Consider the following 25,278-nt stretch of genomic DNA (forward strand, 5'->3'; position numbering starts at 1 on the left):
GTAGAGCATTCCATGTGCATATAAAGTGTGTTACAACTAGTCTACACACAACCAAAGTAGGTCTGAGAAATGTAGGAAGCCATGTAGGTAAGCCTGGCTACTTGCTAGAGCTCACTAGATTGTGTCTTGTCTTAAAAACAGAAGAGGGAAAAACAAGACAGAGGTGAGATAGTGGGAGTTACGTGGTTGTTGTAGTTAGGATCCAGTCTGCTTCAAGTAATGCAGTGTGCTGTTGATGTTATAGAATTACACAGGGCTCTGTTTCAACTGATCTCCAAAATGACTCAGTGTAAGAACTGAGGTCATGTGGATTATTTTTAAAAGACCTGTTGGACTAATTAGGCTATGTTATGTGGCATAGTGTTAGTTAAGCATGCCCAGAGCTACTGATAAGAATTCAGCCTTTAATCTGCTGGAAGCAACTTCCCTTCAAGATTCAGAGATGTACAGCAGTTGTAACATATAAAACCCAAAGCATTATAGAAATTAAGGGGGAAGGAAAGAAGCTGCGTAAAGTAGAAGGGGAATTAATTATATGACAAGGGACACACTGAACAAGCAGATGGCTCAGTGTCACAGGGAACAGATAGGTTGCATGAGTGTTTAGTGACTACTTTGACTGAGTCTGTTCATGTGCTTATAATATATATCTATCTCTAAAAATTTGTGGCTGCTGTGATTATGTATAATGGCTTACTATGTAGTTGTTTGAACAAGGCAACAGAGAAAGTAAGACTTCAGACTCTTGCTTCTTTTGTTGGTTACAAACATTGAGTTCCTCTTTCACCACCTCCAGACTCCAAATGTTGCTTGTATGTTATCTGTATTCTCCCTTGCTTCCTGCTTGTTCTCTGTCCCTACCCACCTCTGGCCCCTGCCCTGGCCTCCAGCTCCTGTAGGGACTCCAGTATCTTTTCTCCTGTTCCTTTCTCCATCCTCTTCATACCCTCTGTTAATCTTCAGTAACACTGATGTAAACCAGGCAGATTTTTAGTTCCCCATTATTTTTTGTAGCATATGTATTTTTGAATTTTTTTTAAATTTAAGAAAGGTGTTTGTCCAGTGTTTGTTTCCAGATAGTGTAAATGATGGGTGAAGACCTTAGGAAAAGAATATTTCTACAAAGAAACTCTTAGCATAAACCTTGCCAAATTTTATGTGGCTGAAAAAAGTTGTCTCTTGACCCATAATTCCAGAGAGGTAATTTTATTGAGGTTTAAACTCAGGTTTTATATTGTAGGAAGTCTGTGTCCACTAAAGAAAGCCATCATCTCTTACATACTCTTGACTGTCCAGAGGCAAATTTCAAGTCTGGAAATGTATGTCCATGTGCTAGTGGGAGGGCTCTGTCAAAATTGGGTCTTTGTACTGCCAGACCAGGGGGCAATGTGATCAGATGAGCCAGGACATACGGTGGAATGATTCCAGTGGTTTTTGACAATTGCAGGAAGACAGAGGACTACCTGACTTCAGAAAGCCTGCTGGGCAAACGTGTTGAGCCAGCAAAAGGCTTTGAAGAAATGCTGTTTTGTGCCTGTGGTATGTATGGATGGGTGTTGGATGCTTAAAGACCATCTTTGCTTTTGTGTGACATGTCGGCCCTGTGCTGGCATAGGTTACAGGGTGGCATTGGATGTCCCAGCACGATGTTCAGCGTGGTGTTCTTCCTCTAGTTCAAGATTTTTGATTGGATTTTGGTGCAGAAGAAATAACCCCTGCTGTCAGTGAACCACGAGGGGGTACAATGTTGTATACAACATATCCCAAGAACGTGGTATTCCAGATTAGCAGTGGTGGCCAGTGTTGGGTCCAGAGCAGTTCTTTCCTTTTCAGCAGTGCCTGGTGTTGGCACAGTGTAGGCTAAACTTATGCTGCCTGAATACCATCTTAACTAACTTGTTCTTTGGTACTATTCAGTCTTCCCAGCATAGACAAACATCACTGCATTTATCCTCTTCAAGGGCTGTTTTTACTCGCTGCTTTTTTTCTTTCTTCACCCTTCCCTCCCCCAGTGACACCTTCAGTAATGTTTCATTGCCATGCAAAAGGAGGAAAGCACATTGTCAGCAGCCTACTTCAGACAGAGAAATTTATATCTGTGAGAAGCATTATGTACAGAACAGCAATTACTCAGATCATCAATATTTATATAGCAGATAATAGTTGTCATGGACAAGATGAATATTGTCACAAGAGCAATAGCTGAGGGAGGGGGATGCAAAATATAATTGTTAGATTTCTTTAAATGGGATAATTATTTAACTTTCAAGTGATTGGTGAATACAGCTTAGAGTCTGAATTAAATATCCAGTGGGAGTTCATCAGCTTGTAGTAAGTAAAGGAAATGCCCGCTCCTGTCTAAGCTCATGTCACATGGTGAAAGCTGCCTGGGATGTTGTCCTTTAGATATGGCTTTAGCTGAAGGCAATGATGGGGCCCTCCGAGAATGAGGAATCATATAAAATAACAGAAAAGTAATCAAGCAGCTTGTTTGGAAAATTAATTTTTGTTATGTCTGCCATGGACAGACATTTGTGGTTGAGATGGAGACATGGTTGCATATTCCCTGATTTTAAAAGCATACTCCGGTGTTTGGTGAAACGTGGCCATCCTTAGGGCAGATTTTTTACCACAGCTTTCCAGCATCCTGCCTGCCAGTTGGTGTGCCTCTGGCTGCCTTGGCGCTGCCTGACTGGACAGGCAGCCCAGTGAGTCCCTGTCTGGCCTCCTGGCCAGAGGGACAGCCTAGGTCGTGACTTCCTGTTTGCACAGGAGATGCAGCTTCTGATTTCTCCAAAGAGAATGCCTCCCCTTACCCGCCCTTTTTAACCTTTTGTATGGCAGCGTGATAATTTGAAGAGCTTTCATTCACTAGCAAGAATGCTAGCCAGTTCTGTTTTTGAGACATATTAAATCAAAAACTAACTTCATGTGGGCTGTTTGCTGCAGGCAGTTTATTTACTGACTTTTTTCTTCTGCTTGTGAAATGCCTCTGAATAGCTCTATTTTTTGTTTACACTCACTGACCCTTCAGATGTGACTTCAGATGCGTATTTGAAACCCTGTAACCCCCTGACTTCTCTCAATGAGGAGGAACAGTGGATGGGAGCACTTTGTTCAGTGTTTAGCTCAGTTGGGTTGGCTGTCATTTGTAAAGTCAATCACTTGGTTTTCCAAACACTAAAGCAACACAGGAACATTTTCAGCAGAGTAGATCCACAAAAGACCTTAACTACTATGGTATCAAGCCTCTGGGCACTGTATGCTATGGGATGCAGGTAACAAAGCTTCTTTTGCAATTCTAAGAGAAAAGTTGGCCCAGGAAACCTGGCATCCCAAATCAGGAGACACATGAACTGGCTTCAAGGGAGATTCAAGAGGAGGACTTCTAAGCTGGCAGCCCTCTTTCTGTTCCAGGAAAACCTGCTGAACTTCTCCTTTGTATTCCTTTCTGGAGTTAGGTACCTTCTGCTGAGCTCTAACCAGTGATGGAGCTAGTGTTGCTCTCTCTTGAGTTAGATCTGATACTCAGCCCAAGGGAAACTAAGACTGAACTCCCACCTTTGTCTAGCAGCATTTGATCTTGGATCTTTTTATCTTCATAGTTAAAACCATTAGACTGCCTGGATTTTAGCCTTTTTCCAAATGAATTTTTAATATGAAATAATTAAACATTCATTGGAGCAGGGACAGGAACCTGCCTTCCCCTCACACTCGCTTTTCCTTTCTGACCTGGATATTGAATTATGCACTTCAAAGTGGAAAGGGGTTAGGAGGAGGCATTAGTGGAGCTCTGCTGAACTACTGAAATTCCTGGTACTTAAAACTTTCATCTGGAGAAGGGAAAAGAATATTATAATTTAGTCAGGTTCACCCTTAGTGAAAGAAAGTTTTCTTCTGCCATGAGCATACCCAGGTTCATGTGTGGGTTCACCAAGTCTGTCACTTACATGTGGCTTGGGGAAGCCCTGACCCTGTTGCACACAGATTAATTTGGACAGAAGGCTTGTTTGAAGCTAAATTTAGGCCAGTTTAGATCTTGCTATTGCCAGTAAAACTGAGATGTCCATTAACAGCAGTATTAATAGTTCAGATGCTTGTTCCAGTGCATAACTCTGTTAATAGAGGTGCTTTCTAAATTGCAGACCCAGTATTGCAACTATGTGTGTTTAAACTTCTTCTTAGGTTTTTTTACTGATAGTAGTATAATCTTTGCTCAGAATTTAAGCTTGTGATCAACAGATCAACAGGTTTACTTTCTTAGTTATCTTCTCCAGATCTCTTTGAGGCAGCTGCTGTTGAGACACTGTTGGAGAACTACCTCCAAAAGTGTTAATTTAAGCATTATCTTCCGGCCTGAGGTTCTGCCTTGAGGGAAAGTAAGCACTAACCAGCTCTTGGAGAGATTACTGCAGTTCTCAAGCCAGCCCTGTGATGGACACGTGCTTACACATTCATTGCTTCTCCAGGTGTATTGCAGCTCAGAATAGCTCTTTTTTCTTTTTTTTTGGTGTAAGGAAGAGAAAACAAAGGACCATTGAAGAAAGAAGGTTATCAGCACTACTGGTATTCTAGAATATTGAATTGTGTTGAAATAATGAGTTTGTTCATCAGGTGAGGGTGTTTGTATCTAATTCTCTGAATATTTTTTTTCATTACAGCAGCTTGCACAGGGATGATGATAAAAAGGATTGCTTTCCCCTCATGTTTGATGGGGTACTTGTTGTGTTTTGGCTGTCTTGTCCCATTACTAAGCCCTGACATATTTATATTCTAATTTCAGGATGAGGTGTTAGCAGCATGAGGAAATGGGGTGTTTGCAGTATCCAGAAGCCATGAGCCCCTCTAATTCCATTTCAATGCAGTGTCAAGCACTGGGGTACCACCATGAAGACTATACATCAAGGTCTTTTTGTCATGCTGGTGCAAACGAGCTAAAGCCTTGAGGGGTTTTGATGAATAAGGGTTTAAAGATCCAGTCCTGTGTAGTGGATTTCTTTTAAACTGAGAATGGGAAGAATTGCATGGCAAAGGATGGAGTCAGGGGTATATTGCTACAGGGCCTCAGGAATGTTCTTGGAGCAGAAAAATCCCTCCTCCTTAGCTTCTGAGTGGTAAATGGGTGAAACCATTTATCTCTTCAGTTGGCTTTAATGCTGGTTTGAAGATTTGCCCTACATTGCCTTCTGGAAGAGTTTTTCTACATCCTAATTTTGTTAAAGTTCATTGGTTTATTTTATGAAGGGAATAAAATCCCCAAACAAATCTCCTTTCACTGAAAAATAGAATTGAAGGGTTAGGTTTTGGAATGCTAGCAACATCTCCCATGGGAACTGTAATTAGCATACTTTATTTTCTCACTTGTCTCTTGGGGCTTGGTTTTATGGCTGACTTCCATTTCCTCTTTTCCATGTTTAGTTACCACTGTGGTTATGGGAGATGCAGACTAGCTGGGAAGCCCAGTTCCTGTTGGAGGTTGAGAACAGGGGTCATCATGTATGAAAGTACCTCAAGCTGTCATAAGCAGCATTTCACAGTTCTGAAAATGGGTTGCCAAATTTCCAATATTTAGTAGAAAGGCAACACTTCCCTTAGTATAGGTGACATAGCTGTTTAATTTCATGTAGTTCATAAGGTGTTCATTTGAAACACTAAATTTTCATGAAAACTTACTTTTCTCTATTTTAAATCAGCTTCTTGGCTTAATTTGTGAGCACAAAATACCATTTTTAGGGGCTTGTCCCGCAGTAATAAAGTGTGATTCTAGGATACTGGAGTTCAAAGTATAGCAAGTAGGAGGTGTGATTTGATTTGTCTGAGGAGACCTCTCATTTGGCATAAATATTTCTGAAGTGTGGAATGGAGATATATTGTAAACAGGAATAAAATACTCTTCAGACTTCAGATTTTACTTTCTGAAGTAGATTCCCTTCTTAAAATAGAAATCAACAGAAATGGTGGAATTCTGTTAATTGATCAGACTGATAATATAGTCAGTCTGTGCAGTAGGAAATATGTCAGTGTATGAAGTTTAAGGATGCCTAGAAGACAGAAGCTGGTCAGCAATAGCAAATTAGTGAGAACTCAGTGAAGTTGTTTTACTTCTAAATTTGCTTTTAATAAACAGTGAGCTATTTTTACAGGGACTGTTTACAACTGCTACTGTTATGGTTGGCTAATTAGCAACATCCTTTGGAAAAAAAAACCCTGACCCTCCTGAAAGTCTTCAAACATACAGAAACGGGTTTTTTAATTCTCTCAATTTCACTGTGTCTTCTACGTTTCATCTTGTGATCTCTTGCAAGCTGCCACTCTCCCTGTTTGTGCAACTTCTACAGAAAACCCAAGTAATAGCAGTTGAAAGGGAATTTTAAAATAGATTATGAAATCTAGGGCATGTCAGGATAAGTTTGAGGTGGTCTTAAAAATCCAGTGATTGTCTTTTTTGAAAACTTTTGCTGAATGTTTGAGATTTTAGCCTTTCTCCTCTTTATCTAAAGGTCAGGAAGACTGGAGGCTTTCCTCTCAGACAGTGCATGTCACATATGTTGGCATTTGGGAATTGCCCAGGACTGCTTGAGGAACGACCTGTTTTCCATTGGAAGGATTCCTGGGCAAGTCTGGCCCAGATCTGCTCTTGAGAACAGTTACTGAGTCATATGGAGGGATAAGTGGCAGAAGGAAATACTGGCAGAGCTGGACCCAAGCTGGTTTTCACAGCTGTCTGATTTACAGTCTATGTCTCTTGTGATGCAGCCACATCCCGGATGCAAGGCGATGTGAGCTCCAGGGCTACTCATGGTCTCACCTTGGTAATGAGGAGTTATCTGAAGAAAAGTTAGAATTGTGTGTCACATTTGCTTTCTTCCTTAATTCCTTCTGATTGGAGTCAGTGTGACCCAAAAATAAGTGGCTGCGTTTGGTGAGGGGCAGGGGAAACATGACTCCACAAGTACAGGAACTTTATGGTTGTAGCTCTTGGACGAGCTACAGCAAAAAACCCTTCATATTTTGAGGAACCTGACTCATTTTTTCCAGTGTTACAGGGTTACTGTAACTCCTGTGCTACTCCTTCCTCTGCTGGCTGAAACTCCTTTGTGTGGTCCATAGGAGAAACTCTTATCTTCTATGTTAATGGGTGGTTATGAAATGAGAACAAAAAAATTAAAGATCATGCACTAGCAATTTAACAAAGTGATAAGAATTTACAACTTTGTCTTTTAATAAAAGTATTATACTGTTGCTTTTTCAAATGAGGAGGAACACAGAGGTAGCTGTAACCTGTACACATACATTTTTGAATGAGGATATAATGCTGAGTTGGAATTTTTCAGTTCACTCCTTTACAGGTCTCATTTTCTAGCACTGATGCTCATTTCTTTTGTGTCATTTTAAACAATACACAGTAGCATTTTTCCATCAGCAAAGGCCTGTGCATTTCAGTGACCTTTACTGCTTTCTTTAGAGGGGTTATGCAATCAACATAAGGGAATGAAAATATTTAGTTGTTTTTTTTTCTCTTAAAAGAGGTCTGATGCCTGTATTCTTATGGTTGTACAGCTGACATTTAGGCACCTGTGTTTTGCACCTGCACTCTATTTTTGAGGAGCCTGAAAGTCTGCTTGCAAAATCTGGGCTCATTTGCGAAAATCAAGCTAAAAAAAGAATATAGGTGGATAGAATTATGGTCTTTAAAGCAAGAAGCTCGTGTTCTAATGTTTCCTCTTTGGTCCTCCACCTCCATTAAATATATGATATTTTCTTTTAAATTTAAATTCAGAACTTACAAAGGGATTGACCCTTTTTGTGCCTATTGACTAGTTAGTGCCAGAGAATTTTGCGTGCCTTTCTGAAATTACTTGCAATGCACTTGGCTACATTTTGCTGCCTGGGAACCTTAAAGCTTCCAAGAGTCCTCACTAAGTCTGGTCTCCTCTCTAGAGAGAGGTTGCTCATTAGAGATGGCAGTTTATTGTACCTAACAGCAAGGAGAGTACAAAAGCCTCATCACCCCTTAGGAAGTTCTTGGGAAGTTCTGCTTCTCAATCAGGTAGGTGGGATATTGAGGAGAGCATCCATGCATCTGTTCAGGGACATCTATGGAAACAGGAAATCCAAGTAAGTTCTTACAGCAACAAGTGTGTAACTTGCTAACTTGGAAATACTTCTGTTGCCTCATGATAATCACCAGACAGTTACAAGCTTCATTGCTGCTCAGTGTTAAGATTGGTGTGGGTGTCAGTTATGCTTCATGACTTGTTTTTCCATGGGTGAATGTTTTATGAACCAAATCCACATTGGGATAGCAGCTAGGAAGGCAGAATAAGCAAGAACAGTTGCCCCATTATTTCCATGCCATCAGCCCATCTTTGTGTATTAAAAAATACTTGCTCTAAAAACATGTTTTGAACAAACTTTTGTGCAGCACATATAGTACATAAACCTGGAGCTGAATTGTGCCTCTTCCAGTGGGTGATGTTAGTGAACTATTAAGACAAAAGGTGTTTATTACTTGTGAGGAAATGGGTTTGGAATTCTAGATATAGTGGAATTTCCTAAACACAGTGGATATCGTGGCATTGATTGTGGGCCCTGTTCTGCAAGAAGGGCACATTACTTTGGTTTTATTTGTTTCTCGTATCCACAGATATGACCTTAAACTTTTGCAGTTTTGTGTCTATTTATATTTGGGGTCAATCTGGGGGGAGGGGAACAGAGAAATGCCAGTGATCCACTGACATATACAGGAGAGGAAAGGAAATTACTTTCTGACAGATCTTTTCTGCTATTTCCACATGAGCAGATGGATCCCATGGTACAGGTTTGCCTTTAAGGAGAGTTTAAGCAGTAAATACTTTGCTTTTTGCAAGAGGGCTGGTTACTTTCCATATTTGTATAGCTTTTAGGTAATTCATAAAGACTTCTGATAAAAATACAGGCTTTTTTTCCACCTAGTTGTGTGACCTTCAGTGTTTTTAAACTCTGAATTTTTCCAAGGGAGAACAATGTGGGAGTTGCATCTTTGTCAACTGAACCAATTAATTAACTCTCTAGATGTTGACTGCTATGCTTGGTGGCTAGAGTTGGACAAAACAACTGACTTGCACAGTTTTTCTTTAAAATTTCATTTTCTAAGAGAATGGCACAATCTTTTCTAGGTTTAAGGATACCTCCTCCTATCTCCCCTAAGTTGCACAGTGTTTTAAACAGTTTTAGACTGAAGGATTAGGGGGTTTCCAGCAAGAGCAAAACAAGCAATTGCTCTTACATTTAGATGAGAGACGCAAAGACCAGATGGGCCACAGCTTTTAGGTGGATTTATTTCTTCTGGCTGATGAGACTTCTAGGCAGAGGCTTTACTGACAGTCAGTGTTTGGAAGAAGTGCCAGTTTGATTGACTTTTTGATATGAGAGGAGCGCAAGTGTTGGAGCGAGACAGAAGGCTCAAAGGAGGTTGGGAATCTTCACCGTGCCTCAAGGAACCATCTGTAGTGACACTTCATAACTACGCAGGTGAGCATGGTAGCTGTTATGTGTCTGTAGGGCACAGCTAAAAATAAACAGAAGGGAAACTGGTTTCCTAATCGTTGGGGGGTGTTTTTTGTTGATTGTGCTGTCTTAAAGCAATAAAAGCCAGCATTACTTCAGCTATATACCATGTTTGGAGGAGTGTAGGAGGGTGGTGGGAGGCTAAGTAAGACACTGCCACCTCTCTGTGCACAAGGTGGGAAAGCAACTCTACCTGCCCAGTGAGAGCTCTCCCCTCAGTCAGGGAGCGAGTAATGATCTCAGTGCTTTGGGTGTGCTGGTACCCTTTCTTGCTTCTGGAAGTGACCGCACAAGGTGCACCTCAATTTGCTGATATATCCCATCCAGCACCAAGGTAGAAGCTGGGACTGGCAGCATTTATCCCTGCTGTTTGGGAGAGCTAGGAGAGCAGGGGGGGGTGGAGACAATCATCCTAAACCAAAACAAGCCTTCTGGAGGGTGCTAAAGCAGTAGTGGGACAGCCAAGCAGAACTGGGTTTCTTGATCTTGCGAGCTCTGGTGCTTAATGGTTTATATTCTGGAGTGCCACCTGCTGGCACTTGCGCTTTTCGCTCTCTTTTTTCTAGAGGCAGCTGCTCCAGAAGATGAGAGCTCTGAGCAAAGAATGTGAATGTTAGTAATAAGAATAAGAGTACTAATTATTTGTATTGATCTTTATATTAATTTTTTTTAATTGTCATGGCACTTAAGGATCTTGTTTATTGGCAAAGACCACACTCTGGCAGGTGTTCTGCAAACTCGGCATGAAAGTAACTGGCAGAGGCTTCACTGCTTAAAAAATAGAGAGCACAGTGTGAAGGAGTGGTTTAAAAAATAGAAAATGATTTTTCCAATCCATGCTGTTATTTTCAAAATATGAAGCAATTTTTTCTTTATGTCTTGCTTTAGTAATATGTTTTGATCATTTCTGTGGTTGGCAGAAAAAACCCAAGAGCAGCAATCATTACAGTGAAAGACACCTGACAGTGAAGGCACTTAAGCAAAAGTTAGGAAAACACTGACTCAACTCTAAAAAGTAACAATTATATCAGTAAACTAAATAATTCTGAAAACCTTTTGGCGGGAAAGCAAGGGATGTTGTACTTTGTGGCACAATGTAAATCTGGATCTGGAGCTGAACATTTTTTTCATCCTAGTCAAGATCCTTTAGATCCTTAGCAAAAAACACTTGTAAAAACCAGCAGTCCTATTGACCACATGGTCCTCTTCAGCTTTTAGTCACATCATGAAATGTAAGTTGTCTGTTGAAAACTGTCCCATGTTGTTTATTTTTTTTTTAAGCCAACAACCAAAAAAAGCTGAGTAACAATCTTTGAAAATGCGCTTCTGTGAAACTACAGCTGATAGTCAGAGTGTATTTATCTCATTTGCTTTTGTTAGACTAAGTGTATTGCTAGACTTAACCATTACACATTCAGCAGTAGAGCAATGTAAGAGATGCTTCTGGCTCACTCAGTGGCTGATCACTTCAGAAGAAAAATTATTCCAGAGTTAGTACAAAAAGCTTTGTTTGCCCTTTATGTTACCTTTTTATAAATTTATTCTTCTGAAAGAAAACAGTCAAATTTAAATGAAAGTTGAAGTGAGCTGACATTTTAATGGAAATTTCCACTTTTGCCTAAGGAGAAAGTATTTGCTTAATTTGATCTGAAACTGCCAATGAATTAATTTGTTCACCTCAAAACTTCATTTTTTTAGTTAGCTCTAACTCTCATGCAGAAATCATGACACTGGCTTACAAATCAGAGCCTGATTAGGGGTCCTACCTAACCGGGATTTGGGGCTTCTGAAGTTCATATTTTCAGGCTTTTCTTCAGAAAAATGATGCTAGCAGCCTTCTTTTTACTGAGTATTGAACTGATTATCCATAATCCTGTGAGCCTAGAACTCACTGTGGCCATAGACTATTGGGATTGTGATGAAGGTTTCAGCATTAGCAGTATTATGCTAGTTACCTTGACTAAGTTTGTTCTGCTGCTGCATTGAAAGGACTGCAGAACTAGGCACAAAATTAAGAGGTAAAGCAGTTTGATTCATTTTGATTGTTTTGCTCTAATGTAGCATAACACAGTCCTTTCCGAGTATTTGCACTCCTTCATACAGCAGAAATGCTGTAAGCTATTAGTTAAGTGCTGCCAAATGGATGGTATTTTCACACAAGGATGTTTCAAAAGCCGCCAGACTTTGACTGGCAGAAGTATGATGGGTGACGTCTGGCACAAATTTTGAAGCTCACTGTAAAGAATGAAATTCAGCTTTGCAAAGCTTGGCAGGTCTGATAAACTTCTTGCAGCTACAGAAGGTGAGTGGCTCTTGGAACTGAATACCATCTCTGTGAAGAAGAGCAACAGTAGATTTCATATAATGGGGGCAAAAACAGTTTATCTTCCTCTGCCTGAGCATTTGAGCAGCCAATTGCTGGTCCCCATTGCATCATGGCTACCGTAGCAGAGAGGTTTGCAGCTCTGCAGCTTTGAGCCCAGTGTCCCAGAGCTGTAATTTATCTCAGCCCACCAAGAGAGGGTTGTGGTAGTGCTAACCTGAGTTATGATCATCTCCCTTGAAAACACTGCTTTGCTTAGCTGCGAGACTACCTCTGTCTGCAAACTGTGCTGCTTCATATGAGAGGGAAACCAGTGCAAATCCCCTCACTCTGTTCTAGGCTTTGTTCTAGAATTCTATCCAGGGGAGTCTTCCTGTTTCTGTCATGGGCGTGCCCATGGGCATGGAGAGACCAGAGAGCCTGTCCTGGTATAAATTTGTTGCCTCACCACTAATCCGAAGTTTTATTTGGTAGTACTGGGGCTTTGAGTGACAATGTGGAGCTGGTTGGGATGGTTGGTGTGAAACCAGTTTGTTTAGTTGCAGCTCTTCTGGGAAGGTTGGGTTGTGTTTCCTCAGGTCACATGTTTCATGGAAACCCAGGGTGGTGTAGGGGAAGCAAAGGTGTCAGTACTTGGAGATTGCCTTGATCTGCCTGAAGCTTCTGGTGCTGGGTTCTGTATTGGTTGTGATGATGGATAGTGTGCTAAATATGTGAATGTGCAACTGACCTCAAGAGCCTGTGTCATCCCATTAACTTCAGTGGCTAATGTCAGGTCATGCACTTCATAACTTGTCTGAACTGGAGCTTGTGGAGTGCTTGTAGTCACGGGTAGAAACATGTGGTTTGGAAAAGTATTGGAAGAAATTATTTATCTGTTATAGCCTGCTAAATCTCTTTGGAGGATTTTACTGGTGTAAAGACAGAGAGATAAATCATGAAATAGGAAATCATCAATATGTATGCAGTTCAGGCTTGATCTAACTCTGCTTGTGATCCATATTTGCCATGAGAATTGGACTGTTCCCAAAATTCAGGAAGTGAGGGTGGTATTAATATTACTAGCTGACAGAATGTTACAGGGTGAATGATTAGTTTCCAATAAGAAGGGAGCTTTTGGATCAGTTCCAGTTCCTTTTGGTGTAGTCTGCAAACCAAAATGACCAGAGCTGTGACCTGGAGTAGCTGTAGTGCTTATCAGATGAAGATCATGATTTGTCTGCATTACGAAATGACATAGCTATTGACCTTGAGGAGGCATATTAGTTGGCTATCTTCCACTCTCTTGTGAAGATAAACTCTTGGAAGTGGTGGTTCTGCATTAGCACAGCTGTTACACATTCTCTGTTGATAAACAGAGGGTTTGACTCCTTTGTACTGCCCACTTGGCAATTTTCAGAGCAAAGGTAAAAAGATGAAAAAAGCTCCCCCTGCCCTTGTAATCTCCTTCAGACTTTATTCTACTTGTTATAATCTATGAAAGAAGAGAATTTCCTTACTTATCGTGTGGCTTCTAATAAAATATTTTCTGGTTTCTTAATCCCATCCATCTCAGTGTAAAAGGATGTAAAACTTTGATTCTCATAGGTCTGTTGTGCTATTTTTCCCATTTTTTCTGAAGGAAAAAAAGAAACAACCCCTTCCCACACCCCAAGAAAACCAGACCATCCTAGCCCTTGAGAGCAGCCGTGTGAAGGTGGCTGTTCAGTGATGTGGGACGCACACTCACGTCCTCAGGAAGCTGCGCTGGGTGAGCGCAGAGAGCACAAAACATGTTAAGCAGGTGGGGGGTGTACGAAGTGGGAGCACAGAGCAGCCTCAACAATTAAAACTCTCATTTGAAGGACTTTTGTTTCCTGAGGTAAGTGTGAAATTGAGTTTTCATTTTTTGCATTGTATAGGCAGTATCTGAATATGCGAGTAGCAATTCCTTTCCTCGCTGTTTGGGCCCATAGGCAGGTAGGTTTTGTCCTAGTGTTATCTAAACCCACTGAATGACCTCAGAGAGCAGTAGCACTCTCTCCTCTAATTATAGACGAGTGTCTTAAGAGACTAATTCAAGCTGTTCCACACTCAATCATCCACTGACCCTGTATCAGTGCGAAAAGTTTGCATTTGAGTTTTATTTAAAATTAATTTTTTTTGGATGGTGTATTTTGTAAGTCTAATACCAGATCCTCAGGGGAGGGAGGGAAGAATCTTTTAATTAAGTTTCTGTTTAGGTATCAGGCAAATTCTATCAGTGGCACATGAAGCATAAAGCTCTAATGGGAGAGCAAAATTTGTAATTTAAGTGATCAGGTGCTTCATACCTCTCTCAGCAGTTTGAGTGTCACAGAATTTTGTCATGTTACCATAAATGAAAATCCCTTAGAAAGAAGATGTTATGTTGCATTGAAAAGCCCTTACTGAGCACGAGTTTAGCACCTATAGCTCCTCCAGTAATTGTGGGATTTTGGCCTCAATGACTTAAATTGTGACCTTACTTTAAGTTAGGGAAGCAGCTTCTAAATCTGTCTTTGCCAACTACATAACCACTTGTCCCTTATGTTCTGGTCATAAATAACTACTGGTGCTTTTATTTGGTGGGTGAGAGATAGAATTCTTTTCACGCCAAACCTTCCACCCCCATTCCTTTTGATGTCCATTTGAATGGCAAATGGATCTCTCACTTGGTAGTGGAAAAAGCTGGCTTTTAATTCCTCTCACCATGGGGTTTAGGAATGAGTCAGGCATAATTAAGAGCAACAAACAAAACTGCTAATGGCCCTGCAAGTCTTGTGCTCAGAGTGGGCTATAGCATCATCCCTTAGGATACTTTGAATGCTGGAGATTTTATTTATTTGCAAATTGTGAGGAACCTTTTAATATCCTGTGCTGGGCAGTTTTCAGATTTGGGATGTTTTAGGACTACAGTCATCCTATCCCCTCATGCAGGAAGAGATATGCTAGAACTTAAGAGACAGGAGGAGTGGTAAGGAGTACCTTCACAATTCTTCTAGCAGGACTGAGCTGCAGCTGGGGGTCCCACCTGCTCTGCCAGGCTAGAGGGAGCCTGGGAGATTTAGGAAACCATAGTTCTGGGGCAACTTGACAAGTGGTGTTGTCAAAAACGTGCAGACGTGTCAGAGTTTGGGTGGTGATGCTCCCACCTGCTCCAGGATGAACTGCATGGAGGGCTGCTGACAGGCTGGGTGGGCTGGAAAGCTGTTTGCTTTCTGTCTCTGTGTGTCTGAAATAGGCATATTTCTTAGAATATTTTAATTTCAAATAGTGTTTTTCACTGCTAAAGCACCTGATGTGAAACTGTCTGATGAGCATAGCTGGACTGTTTTCCCTCAGGATTAAGAAACGTTTGCTGACCTGGCATATTGCAGGTGATTAGTAGTGTTTGCTGTTGGAACAAAGTGCAGCTTCTCCTGGTCATATTTGACCAAAATAAGGTCTTTGTAAGGCAGGGAATGTGGATGTTTGCAGATAAAAGGAGAGAACAGTGCAGCTGGTGATGTGAGATGGAACATGGAGCAGCATGTGAGTCTGTGTTATCTTTAAACATCAAAGGTTGGTGTTTTCAGCTGATCTGTTTTTGCTCTAAAACTATAAACTTCTACATCTGCATTCCTGTAGGTGACCTTTCTGCCTCTGTCTCCTCTTGCTGGGGCTTTCTGATGACAATTTCTAAGGTAAATGCTGTGGAATGATACCTTGCAACTAGGCTCCTTTTTCATGATCCACCACTGATTGCTCAGCTGCCAAAGAGGCAGGACAACTGGTGTCCTGTTTGATATGTGCCATCGGGATCATCTGGAGCATATTCTCTCTCCATCAGCATGAATCCTCTGGTGCTGGTAGGCTCATATATTTTAGTTTCACTCAGCTTTACTTTTTGCGGCTTTATGCACCTTGGGCCTGCGTAGCTGATGTTTATCTTGGCAAGGGCTGGACTAAAGCTAAAGGAGTAGTGACAGCTTGCACTGGCAAAGGCTTTGGCTAAATTAAAACACTTTTGTTCTGCAATATTGCAGTGCAATTGTGAATAACTAAATGGAAAACATGGTGGATGTAGGCTGCCTGGCTTAGAGGAAGATTCTTAGAAAACAGGTAATTCTGAGAGAAGAATGGATTTACTTTGTTGTCTTACTGTTATTTTTATGTCCCTCAAAATGCATATAGTCTCTCAGCTGTAATCTACATGGTGGATGATCTGTGTCCATGGGCATACCTGGCTTCTGGATCACAGGCTCTCATGTTTTTCATGATCTGTGGAAAAGCTGGTATGTTCAATGACAGCCCTCCAAAAATCTCAGGCGTAACATGGGGATGCTGCCAGCTGAAGGAGATGGAGAGAAACAGATGGGTTTCTGAGCTTTATTGCAGAAAAGAAATCTGTCACCTTTACCCCGTGGCTCATAAGGTGAAAAGTGGAGCTGTGATGAAGTTGTCCAGGAAATTTGAGGCAATCTGGGTGGTGCTTGCTTGACCTTGGACCAATTGCTTCATCTCTCAGCACTTCTTTTCTTAGGTGATGAAAGAATATAATGATGATAATACTTCTCTCTTAACAAGGGTGTTGTGATGAATAAATTAATTAATCGTTGTGCTGCTCTCAGTTACTATGGTAATTAGTGCTAGAGAACAGCCTAAAATAAATAGGACTGTTTAGTGAAGGATATTCAGGGGAAATCAGGTAGTACGCCCTGGGCATTTGCAGTAGGCCTGGAGTGTTTTGTCCAAACATGAATTTGTGAAAAACATTCACGGATGCTGAATTATTGTAGCAAAAATGCTTCCAAATATTAAATGTGTTCCTTCCTCCTCATTTGAAGTGACTCTAGCACACATTTCCTTCCATATCTGTGAGCAGATGATTCTTGTAATTAGTTCCCCTATTGAGAACAGCACTCCCTCCTCACCCCATCTCCTTTACAGCCTAAGGGCACCTGAAATGAATGAATCTTTCTTCATCATAAATCATACATACTCAGTAATACTGTCAAAGAATTCTTAATGTGTTTGGGGAGTTTATGTAATGAACCTTCCTTGAGAAAGGTGAAGTGTCGTCATTGCACTGCCTTGCTGAAAGTCTGTTGTAACCTTGGTATAGCAAGTAGATCACGCCTAAATCCATGCATAAGTCTGTGCAAAGTTTTTGGGGCTTTCTCTTAGTTATCAGTTAAGTACATCAGCATGCCCCAAAGCCAGTCTTTCAAAGTATGATACGATGTTTAGTTTTCTGTGAATTAGATTCACAAGGCATTGTTAAAGTATATTTTTGGGGCTTTCAAGTTAATATAATTTTGGGCCTTAATAAGTTAGCTGTCCTTACAAAGAAAAAATATCATGTCTCTGTGCAAAGATTTGCCATTGATGACTCTCTCCTCTGACTTTTTGTACAGCTTCCGTCGTGGATATCCAGTGTTTCCCTTTGCACTGTGTTCCAAACATAGCGTTTTTTTCTGACCTGGCCAGTTGAGACCAGTTTATAGTTAGGGTTTGTACAGAGCAAACCTATGCTTTCTTCCTCTCACTGTTGCAGCTACAGCAAACTTCATCTGTTCACCTCCTGCAGCACCTCCTTACACTGTGCTAGGAAGCTACGAATAGCAAGAGCAACAAATGCGCCTTCTGCTTCTTGAGGAGTAAGGAGCAGAATGCCTTGGCATTCTTGGCCTCCTGCTCACCCCAACAAAGAGAACTTGGGGCTCATCTGTGGCCTCCAACAAGGTATTGACAGAACAGATATCATGACTGACAAACAGCTGAAATACTTGTTCTGTTCTCCAGAGATTTATTGCTCTTGAGTCATCCCATCATTTCTCAAATCTTAAAATCTCGTGGCTTGTGCAGAGGACAGCCCAAATCTGCAGGGAGGACCTTTGTGCCATGCTCTCAATCACTTGGCTTTACTTTGACCTTCTGCTGCAGGTGTCATCAGCTTTGCAGGTTCCTCCCTGTGTCTCTGTAACTGCTTGTGAATCTCTTGCCTTGCTTGCCAGTGGCAACCTTATGGATATTGGGCAGATGCACAGCAAGGGAAAGAGGGTGTGGGGGAGGCAGAGAGGTCTCCTGATGCTTCTTTTCATGGTTTGTCTCTTCTTGCTTCCTTTGCTTCAGCTGCACCTTTCTGACACATGAGTTTTGGAGCCTGTGAATTTTCATATCCAGTTAGCTTTTATTTGTGTTACTAGGTAAATCTCGGCCCTGAAGAGCTTCCAATTGCTGTCAGGTTTGTGCCAGGCAGGGTCACTACTTGCAGCTGCAGTTGCTTCTGTCTGTGTGTGTGCTTTCAGTGTTGTACTACCCAGCTCCTACTTCCACATGCATGCCCTTATCCACACATACATACACACAGTCTCTTTCGCAGAGACCTACAGATATCCTTGACAGTATTTTCTGCTTCCTCCCACACCTCTGTTTTCCTGTCAACAGCCCCCTTGCCCACCTTGGGCGTCACTGTGTGAAGAGTGCAAATAATGACGCAGGAGTAGTTTTGGCTGATGGTTGATGTCAGCAGTGCCCTCATGCAACCTGGCTGCCTCTCGGTCTTCATGCTTGAAGCACAGAGAAGAGTCCAGTCTGAATAAGCTCTGAGCGAGATGTTCACTTGTGACAGCTCACTACCTTCAGCTGGTGTGAGGGTGCTTTGAACACAAACCAGAGAGTTCAGTCCCCTGTCCAAGAGATCTGCTCCTCTTGGTATAGTTATTAAAGTAAAGTGGTAGAAGAGTACTGAGAGAGCTTCCATGGCTTTTCCCTTCCTAACTATTTGTGGCAAAATTTATCAAATAGATAATAATGCAGTTTGATTCTGGCTGTAGATGATGGCTTGACGTTCTTCTATCCTCAAACTGAGCTGAGGCAGAATGCAAGAGGATTGTAGAACTTTCAGTATGGTTGGAAATAAAGTTATATTGCACCCGTGAAGCTACGTGTCCAACCTTTGAACAAAGCAGTGTCAGCAAAGGCCAAGGGGTTAGATGGCTTTGGCTACTTTTTAACTTGTCTTTAGTCATGTTCTGAAGGAATCATCCTAATCTCTCTGCTTACTGGTTGTTACTATTGACCTGGCACAGGTCTGATTATTTATTATTTGAAACATTTTGGGAAAATATGAACAATTTATGTCATATAGGTGGTGAGCTCTATTTTAACCTTTTAATTTGTCACTGTTCTTTTCCTTTTTCTTCCGGTTCATTGCACTAATGCTTTAAAATGTTGACCTTCCGGAGAAATGCTTCATAGCATTGCTTAGCATTCAAAGCAGCTTAGATCTTGTTGGGATGGGTTTTCTTCTTTTTCCTTAGAGCACTATTTGCCTGAAAGTGACTTGTGTTTTATTCTTTAGTTCCAAATACTTCATCTCATTCTCTCCTAGCACTAATCTTCTACTGTAAGGATGTCACTGGGACAGGCACGAGGGATGTGGTCAGAAAAATTATCTTGGTCCCAATCATATTCACATCAATAGAAACTGTTTTACCTCTACCATTGTTAGTGGAGTGAGATGGTTGTAGATGATGGCTAAATGAGGTCTGAGAACTTCCACAGCCCGTTCACTGACATCCAAAATGTGGAGGGCAGAACTTCTATGCAGAGATACTGATTTACATCTGCAGGAGTACTTCCACTTTGTCTTTGGGCAGAGTAGTCACACGACAAGGGGGGATGGTTTTAAACTGAAAGAGAGTAGGTTTAGATTAGATATTAGGAAAAAGTTCTTTACTGTGACGGTGGTGAGGCATTGGAACAGGTTGCCCAGAGAAGTTGGGGATGCCCCATCCCTGGAAGTTTTCAAGGCCAGGCTAGATGGAGTTCTGACAGCCTGGTCTCATGGAAGGTGTTCCTGCCCACAGCAGGGGGTTTGGAACTAGATGATCTTTTAGATTGTTTCTAACCCAGGCCATTTATGATAAGCCTTAATTTCTGAATTTCTAGGCACTGGGGCTTTTTCTCATAATAATACCGCAGTATTGTTATACCTGGATTTTTTTAAAATAGATTTGCATATACAGCAAGTAAGAGTTGTGTCTTGTAATGTCTGAGCTCAACTTTGACTTCAGTGTGTGTAACTGTGAAGATTTTGTATGGATACTTCTGTCCAAAATATAAACCTCCTGGGTTGCTTGTGACTGCAAACTAGATCTGATGGTTTCAGTGGTTCCTTCCTGAGTTCCTGTAACTAATTTCTAATCTAGCCTTTGTCTCTTAATGTGTTTTTTTTTTTCAGCTGGGAATTGCCCAACATTGTGGATAGCTCTCTTCCATTTTTCTTTCTCAGCTGCATGCTAGTCTATTAGTGTGTCTGCTCATTTCTGACAGTCTTCCTTTGTGTGTGCCTGTACCATAGGGCTATGGAGATAGTAATGTCCCTATTAGAATAGAATAAAGAAGATAAAACCTCTCCTCATTTTCTTCCACTTTTCCCTTGGTATTGCCTGCACACAGGCAGCAGATGTGTAGCCCCTTCTGCAACAGTGTTCAGCATCCCCTGCACGTGGAGTATCTCTTAAATACCTTGTGTGGTACAGCAGTAGTGCAGACCAGGTGCTGCTGGACCCATGCTGGCTTCATGCTGGTAGGGGTCTCTCCTAATGGTGGCCTCTGAGGCAAAGCATCCTAGAAGTGCTTGTTTGGATGTTTGGCATGTGCTGTTTTCACCTTCAGCTCTTATATGTGTTTCAGAAGCTCCTGCCTTCGTAACTGCAACCCGTGCTCCCTCTTAAGCCACGACTGTCAATGAGTGTTTGTTGAAGCATCTTGTGAGCCAAAATCCACTGCTGTTATGAAATCAGCAGCAGTGCTAGTTCTGCCAGTGTTAGTGATATCAGTTGTTAGCATGTGAAGAGATGACGTGTATTTTGTTTTCCCTATTCAAATACTGGTAACTGCCAAAAGCAGGATACGGGACAGTGTGGTCCAGAGTGCTGTCCTGCATGGCAAACCCCAGGGCTATGCCTGCCTTCTCTTTTGTTACTTTGTTTTACTGACATAACCCATCGATTAGTACGTTGCAACCTAGTTGCTGTGATCTGGGGAGAAGAGCAAGACATTACTGTATGGAAAGGAAGCAGTCCTCTGACAGATGTATTCCTCTTAACTCTAGTTTGGCTGTTAGATTGGAACAAGAGAGAACCAAAGGTCACCATACAAATATTTTGGGTTTTCATTATCATATTCTCTGGATGCAATTTCAGGCTGATACTTCTTCAAATTCAGCAAGGAAGGCAATGTAAAGTGTTGTAAAAATGTCACCTCTTCATATTAATCATGTGTTGGAGTGACCAAAATCAAACAAAGCTAAACAACACACTGTGAATGTAAACACACATGCATTTTTTTGCGAAGCTGTAAGTGATAAATGGAGAAATGGGAATTATTGAAGGAATCTCTTTACAATGAATAGTTTAGAACAAGTTAGTAACAATTTGCTTTTAATTCAGTGCATCATCAGATTGTTTTTCATGGTGTCCAGTGGTCCTGGGTCTAAATAGAGCTTTTTGCCTCAGGTGAGGTTTTCATCAGTGAGAAGGTTTATGTTTCAGGGGCTGTGTTCAACAAGCTGCTTGTATAACTAGGCAAACAGTTAATTTGACTGAAAATAATAATATTCCTTTTAATTATGCGCAAATGTAGGTGTTTCAATATAGTTACCTGGTTGCTCATTCAAGCACAGGCATGAGTTCAGGAGCTTGTGGAAATGTTTCCATTTAAACACACTTTTTCTTTCCCCCACCTTTCATGCAAACTTAGCAGTTGAGCCAAATAGCTAAAAATCCTCAGGGGTTTAAAGGATTAAATGAGAACAATTGTTATGGTGCAGGAAGGGTTGAAAAGTCCTGAAAATACTGCGGGAGGGAGTTGCTGAAGGACCTGGCTAGTGAACTACAGCCACCTCTGTTACGGAGATAAATATAACTGGAAAGGCAGACTGGTGGGTTGATGGCGATTTGTTTGCAGGGAAATTGGAGGAAAAAAAAAACCCAAGAGACCTAGTGATGACTGACCTGAAGGTTTCCACTAGGCTGTTTGGTGAAGGCAGAGGGAAGATGCTTTCTAGCTAAGGATTGCAAATTTGTTTCTCCCACCAGATAACAAGGTCAGCGCTGGTTTTCATTCCCCCTTAGCTAGACTCTTGTTCCCACTGGTTCCTACGAGTAACCTTTTCCTTCACATTTTTCCTGTTTGTCTCAGGTACTGAAAGGTTCAGGCCAGAGGTTTTCCTGTGCTCTCCATAGCCGCTGCCCAGTGCTGTCCTGAGGAGAAGCAGTGTCAGGAAGGCAGGTGCTGCCCTGAGGAGAAGTGGTGGGAAGGCTGCTACCCCTTGCCTACGGGGTGTCAGAGTGAGGCTCATCACAAGGCTTTCCTGTGCTGGCTGCCATGGAGACCCTGTCCCAGGACTCTCTGCTGGAGTGCCAGATTTGCTTCAACTACTACAGCCCCCGCCGGCGGCCCAAGCTGCTGGACTGCAAGCACACCTGCTGCTCGGTGTGTCTGCAACAAATGAGGACCAGCCAGAAGGACCTGCGCTGCCCGTGGTGCCGTGGGATCACCAAGCTGCCTCCGGGGTACTCTGTGTCACAGCTGCCCGATGACCCTGAGGTGATCGCCGTCATCGCGATCCCCCACACCTCGGAGCACACCCCTGTCTTCATCAAACTCCCCAGCAATGGGTGCTACATGCTACCCTTGCCCCTCTCCAAGGAGAGGGCGCTCCTGCCAGGAGACATTGGCTGCCGCCTCCTGCCTGGCAGCCAGCAGAAGTCCCTGACGGTGGTGACGATCCCCACAGAGCAGCAGCCTCTGCAGAGCGGCCTTTCCGCCGAGGTGGGAGCGGAGGAGCCGGACCGGAGAGGTGCTGTGAAAAGCTCCACCTGGTCTGGGGTGTGCACTGTGATCCTGGTGGCCTGCGTCCTGGTCTTTCTCCTGGGCATCGTCCTCCACAACATGTCATGCATTTCCAAGCGCTTCACAGTGATCTCCTGCGGCTGAGGCGGGGAGGGGGCTGTGCTCCCCCGGGGGTTGGGTTGGGTTGGGTCAGCGGTGGTGGTGATGTGGAGCGAGACAATTCACTGCAGCTTTCTCCAGTGACTGCAGGACACTGTACACCGGGGCAGTGGTGTGCCGGCCCGGCTGTGGCTCCTGGCGGTGTGGTGTCAGGCCTCTTGGCAGCCCATGGAGAAAATCACGTCCTGTGTCTGGCAGCAGTGGCACTGAGGAGGACTGCATGCGTCACCATAATCATTTATCAAAGGGACTGCAACTTTACAGTGATCTTTTTTATTGTGTTATGAGATTAAAGACCTCTGTGTAGCTGGTTATACTGTCAAGTATACAGTATGGGTTCTTCTTTAAACACAATAGATTAAAATCAAAACTGCTCCATGTAGAATTGAACAAGAACTGGCGTGCAACTGTACGAGGTGTTCAATACCAGTCCACACATGTGTTATTTTTTAGTAGGGGGAGGGAGGGAGACTTGTAAAACCAAGAAATCGTTTAGCTGGTAAGGCATTTTATATGTTTTAAAACTGCACATTATTAAATCAATTAGGGAGTTGTAAAATAGTTTTTAAAAGGAAACATTTTACAAGCAGTCATTTCTTTCCTTGGTGTCTGGTTTTTTGTCTCTCTGTTTTTCCCTACTACAGGGAAGTGGCACTTCCAATGTCTTTTATTTGAAGGAGCTTCCAAGAAGGGGAGCAAAGTGGGCTAGCAGGAATACCTAAAAATGCAGCCAAAGCAGTTCTACCTACCTGGCTTCTTGTGGAGGATGGCTTTGCATGATAAACATTGGACATGCTGTTTTACTTCCAGTCTGGCAGACTTCCTGATGACCTGGCCTCCATAGCCGTTAGTGAAGAAATAGATCATGAGAAGTCCTAGGACTCCTGAAAGGATGTGATAGCATATTGTTCTTAATTTTCTTTTTCTAGAGGTTGGGTTTTCTTAAATATTTGTAGAGAATTTAGACCTATTTTGCCTCCCTCTTTCCCAGAAAATGCAACTGTGCACCTATGAATGGTGTGACAGAGGAGTTGCTCTAAGGAAGCTTCACCATCCCAACTGATGCAATCATCTAGTAAGACACAGTGATGAAGAGGTACCTGGGAGGAGAACCCAGACCAACCTAACCTTTCATGGGTGGGCTACCCCTCCTAAACCGCTGTGGCTGTCCTGGTGTCAGAATGTCTGGGTGAGCATAATGGAGCCTATTCCCCTATTTCAGTCTTTGTTGATGTTCATAAGGACAGATTTGAAAAAAAAAAAAAACCACAGGAAGTGTCTCCCTGTGAGTGTCATGACACCCCAGTGATTTGCAGTTCGCTTCTTGGGAAGAGGCAAATTCCTGAATGTTCATTGTGGTAGCGCCTTACTTTAAGCAGTCCCACTAGCTTTAGTAGTACTGCTCATAAGTAAAATAGAGCTCAGTGTGAATTTGGGTATTTGGCAAGTCTAAATGCTTAAATTTCTGTGAGGTTTAGGGATTGGATCAAGGGGCACATAACAGACCTTTAAGAAGACACTGTTGATTTGCACTGCTGCTTTTTGCAAGTACAAAGCATAACCTTTGAAGTGTGTCCTCTTGTCATCTACCTACTGCTGTTTCTAATATTTAGAGATTGCTCAAGGCCATATTATAACACAGTTTTGACTATGCAGTGCCCAAGTTTGCCCCATAGATGTCCTTGGGTTTCTGGTTATGTCACAAAATCTAGTTGCTGGTTCACAATAAACATTCTCAGCTAAGACTTCTGTTAGGAACATACCTCTAACTACATGCTGGATTTCTTTCCTTCTCTGTTCCTAAAACACCATTTGCTTCCTTGATTCCTGTTAACTGATGAATAGAATATACGGTGCTTAGTTGTTATGGTGTGTGTTTGGTCATGTATGGAGAGGAACCATTGTGCTGATTTTTATCTACTGTCATATGTATGCATAGCACAGCAAAAAAAAAAAAAAATTCTTCAGATAACACATTCAATGCCTTTTTTGTGCAAGGCCCAGTTGCAGTATGCCTTGAACCTGGCTTGTGAGCATTGTAATTACATGGACACCTCTCTGCAGCATGTTTCATTTGGTTGCAGTAGGGAACAGCAGGTGTTCCTAAATGTGTCTTGTGAACATGCAAGTCTCTTGTTGCCAGTAGGTAGCCAGATTTCTACTGATATCCATGCTACGCTGCTTATTGTGTAAAGGAAAGCCAGTTCACAAAGAAATCCTGCCTTTTGTAAGACTCTGGAGGAAGTGACCAGATACAGGACTCGACCCTCTACTGCCTTACTCTGTCGCAATTGCTGGGTGTACCAGGAGCATATGGCATAGGTGAAAGATGCTCCCAGAACAGCGCTGATGCATTTTGCACCGGCTTCTGTGTTTGGTTATGTGAGTTGTCTGTGAATGCA

General features: G+C 42.2%; 1 protein-coding gene across 9 annotated transcripts in view; it reads left to right on the forward strand.

Moving 5' to 3' along the window:
• RNF152 (ring finger protein 152) overlaps positions 1–24,905 on the forward strand; it is a 41,410-nt gene extending 16,505 nt beyond the window's left edge. For 3 of the 9 annotated variants that reach the window (XM_051798798.1, XM_051798790.1, XM_051798794.1), the window contains exon 2: positions 22,064–24,905. In XM_051798798.1, the coding sequence (XP_051654758.1) occupies positions 22,250–22,861 (612 nt within the window). In that variant the 5' untranslated portion in view covers positions 22,064–22,249 and the 3' untranslated portion in view covers positions 22,862–24,905. Of the gene's footprint in view, positions 1–200; positions 1,540–15,078; positions 15,404–15,499; positions 15,721–17,192; positions 21,969–22,063 lie in introns of those variants that run through there. The other 6 variants (XM_051798795.1, XM_051798796.1, XM_051798791.1 and 3 more) reach the window with 6 other exon arrangements.
• The last annotated feature ends 373 nt before the right edge of the window (positions 24,906–25,278 follow it).

Source organism: Manacus candei, unplaced genomic scaffold (genome assembly GCF_025592945.1).
Source record: "Manacus candei isolate 608988 ecotype Guabito, Panama unplaced genomic scaffold, ASM2559294v1 h1tg000049l, whole genome shotgun sequence".
In the NCBI taxonomy this organism is placed as follows: Eukaryota; Metazoa; Chordata; class Aves; order Passeriformes; family Pipridae; genus Manacus; species Manacus candei.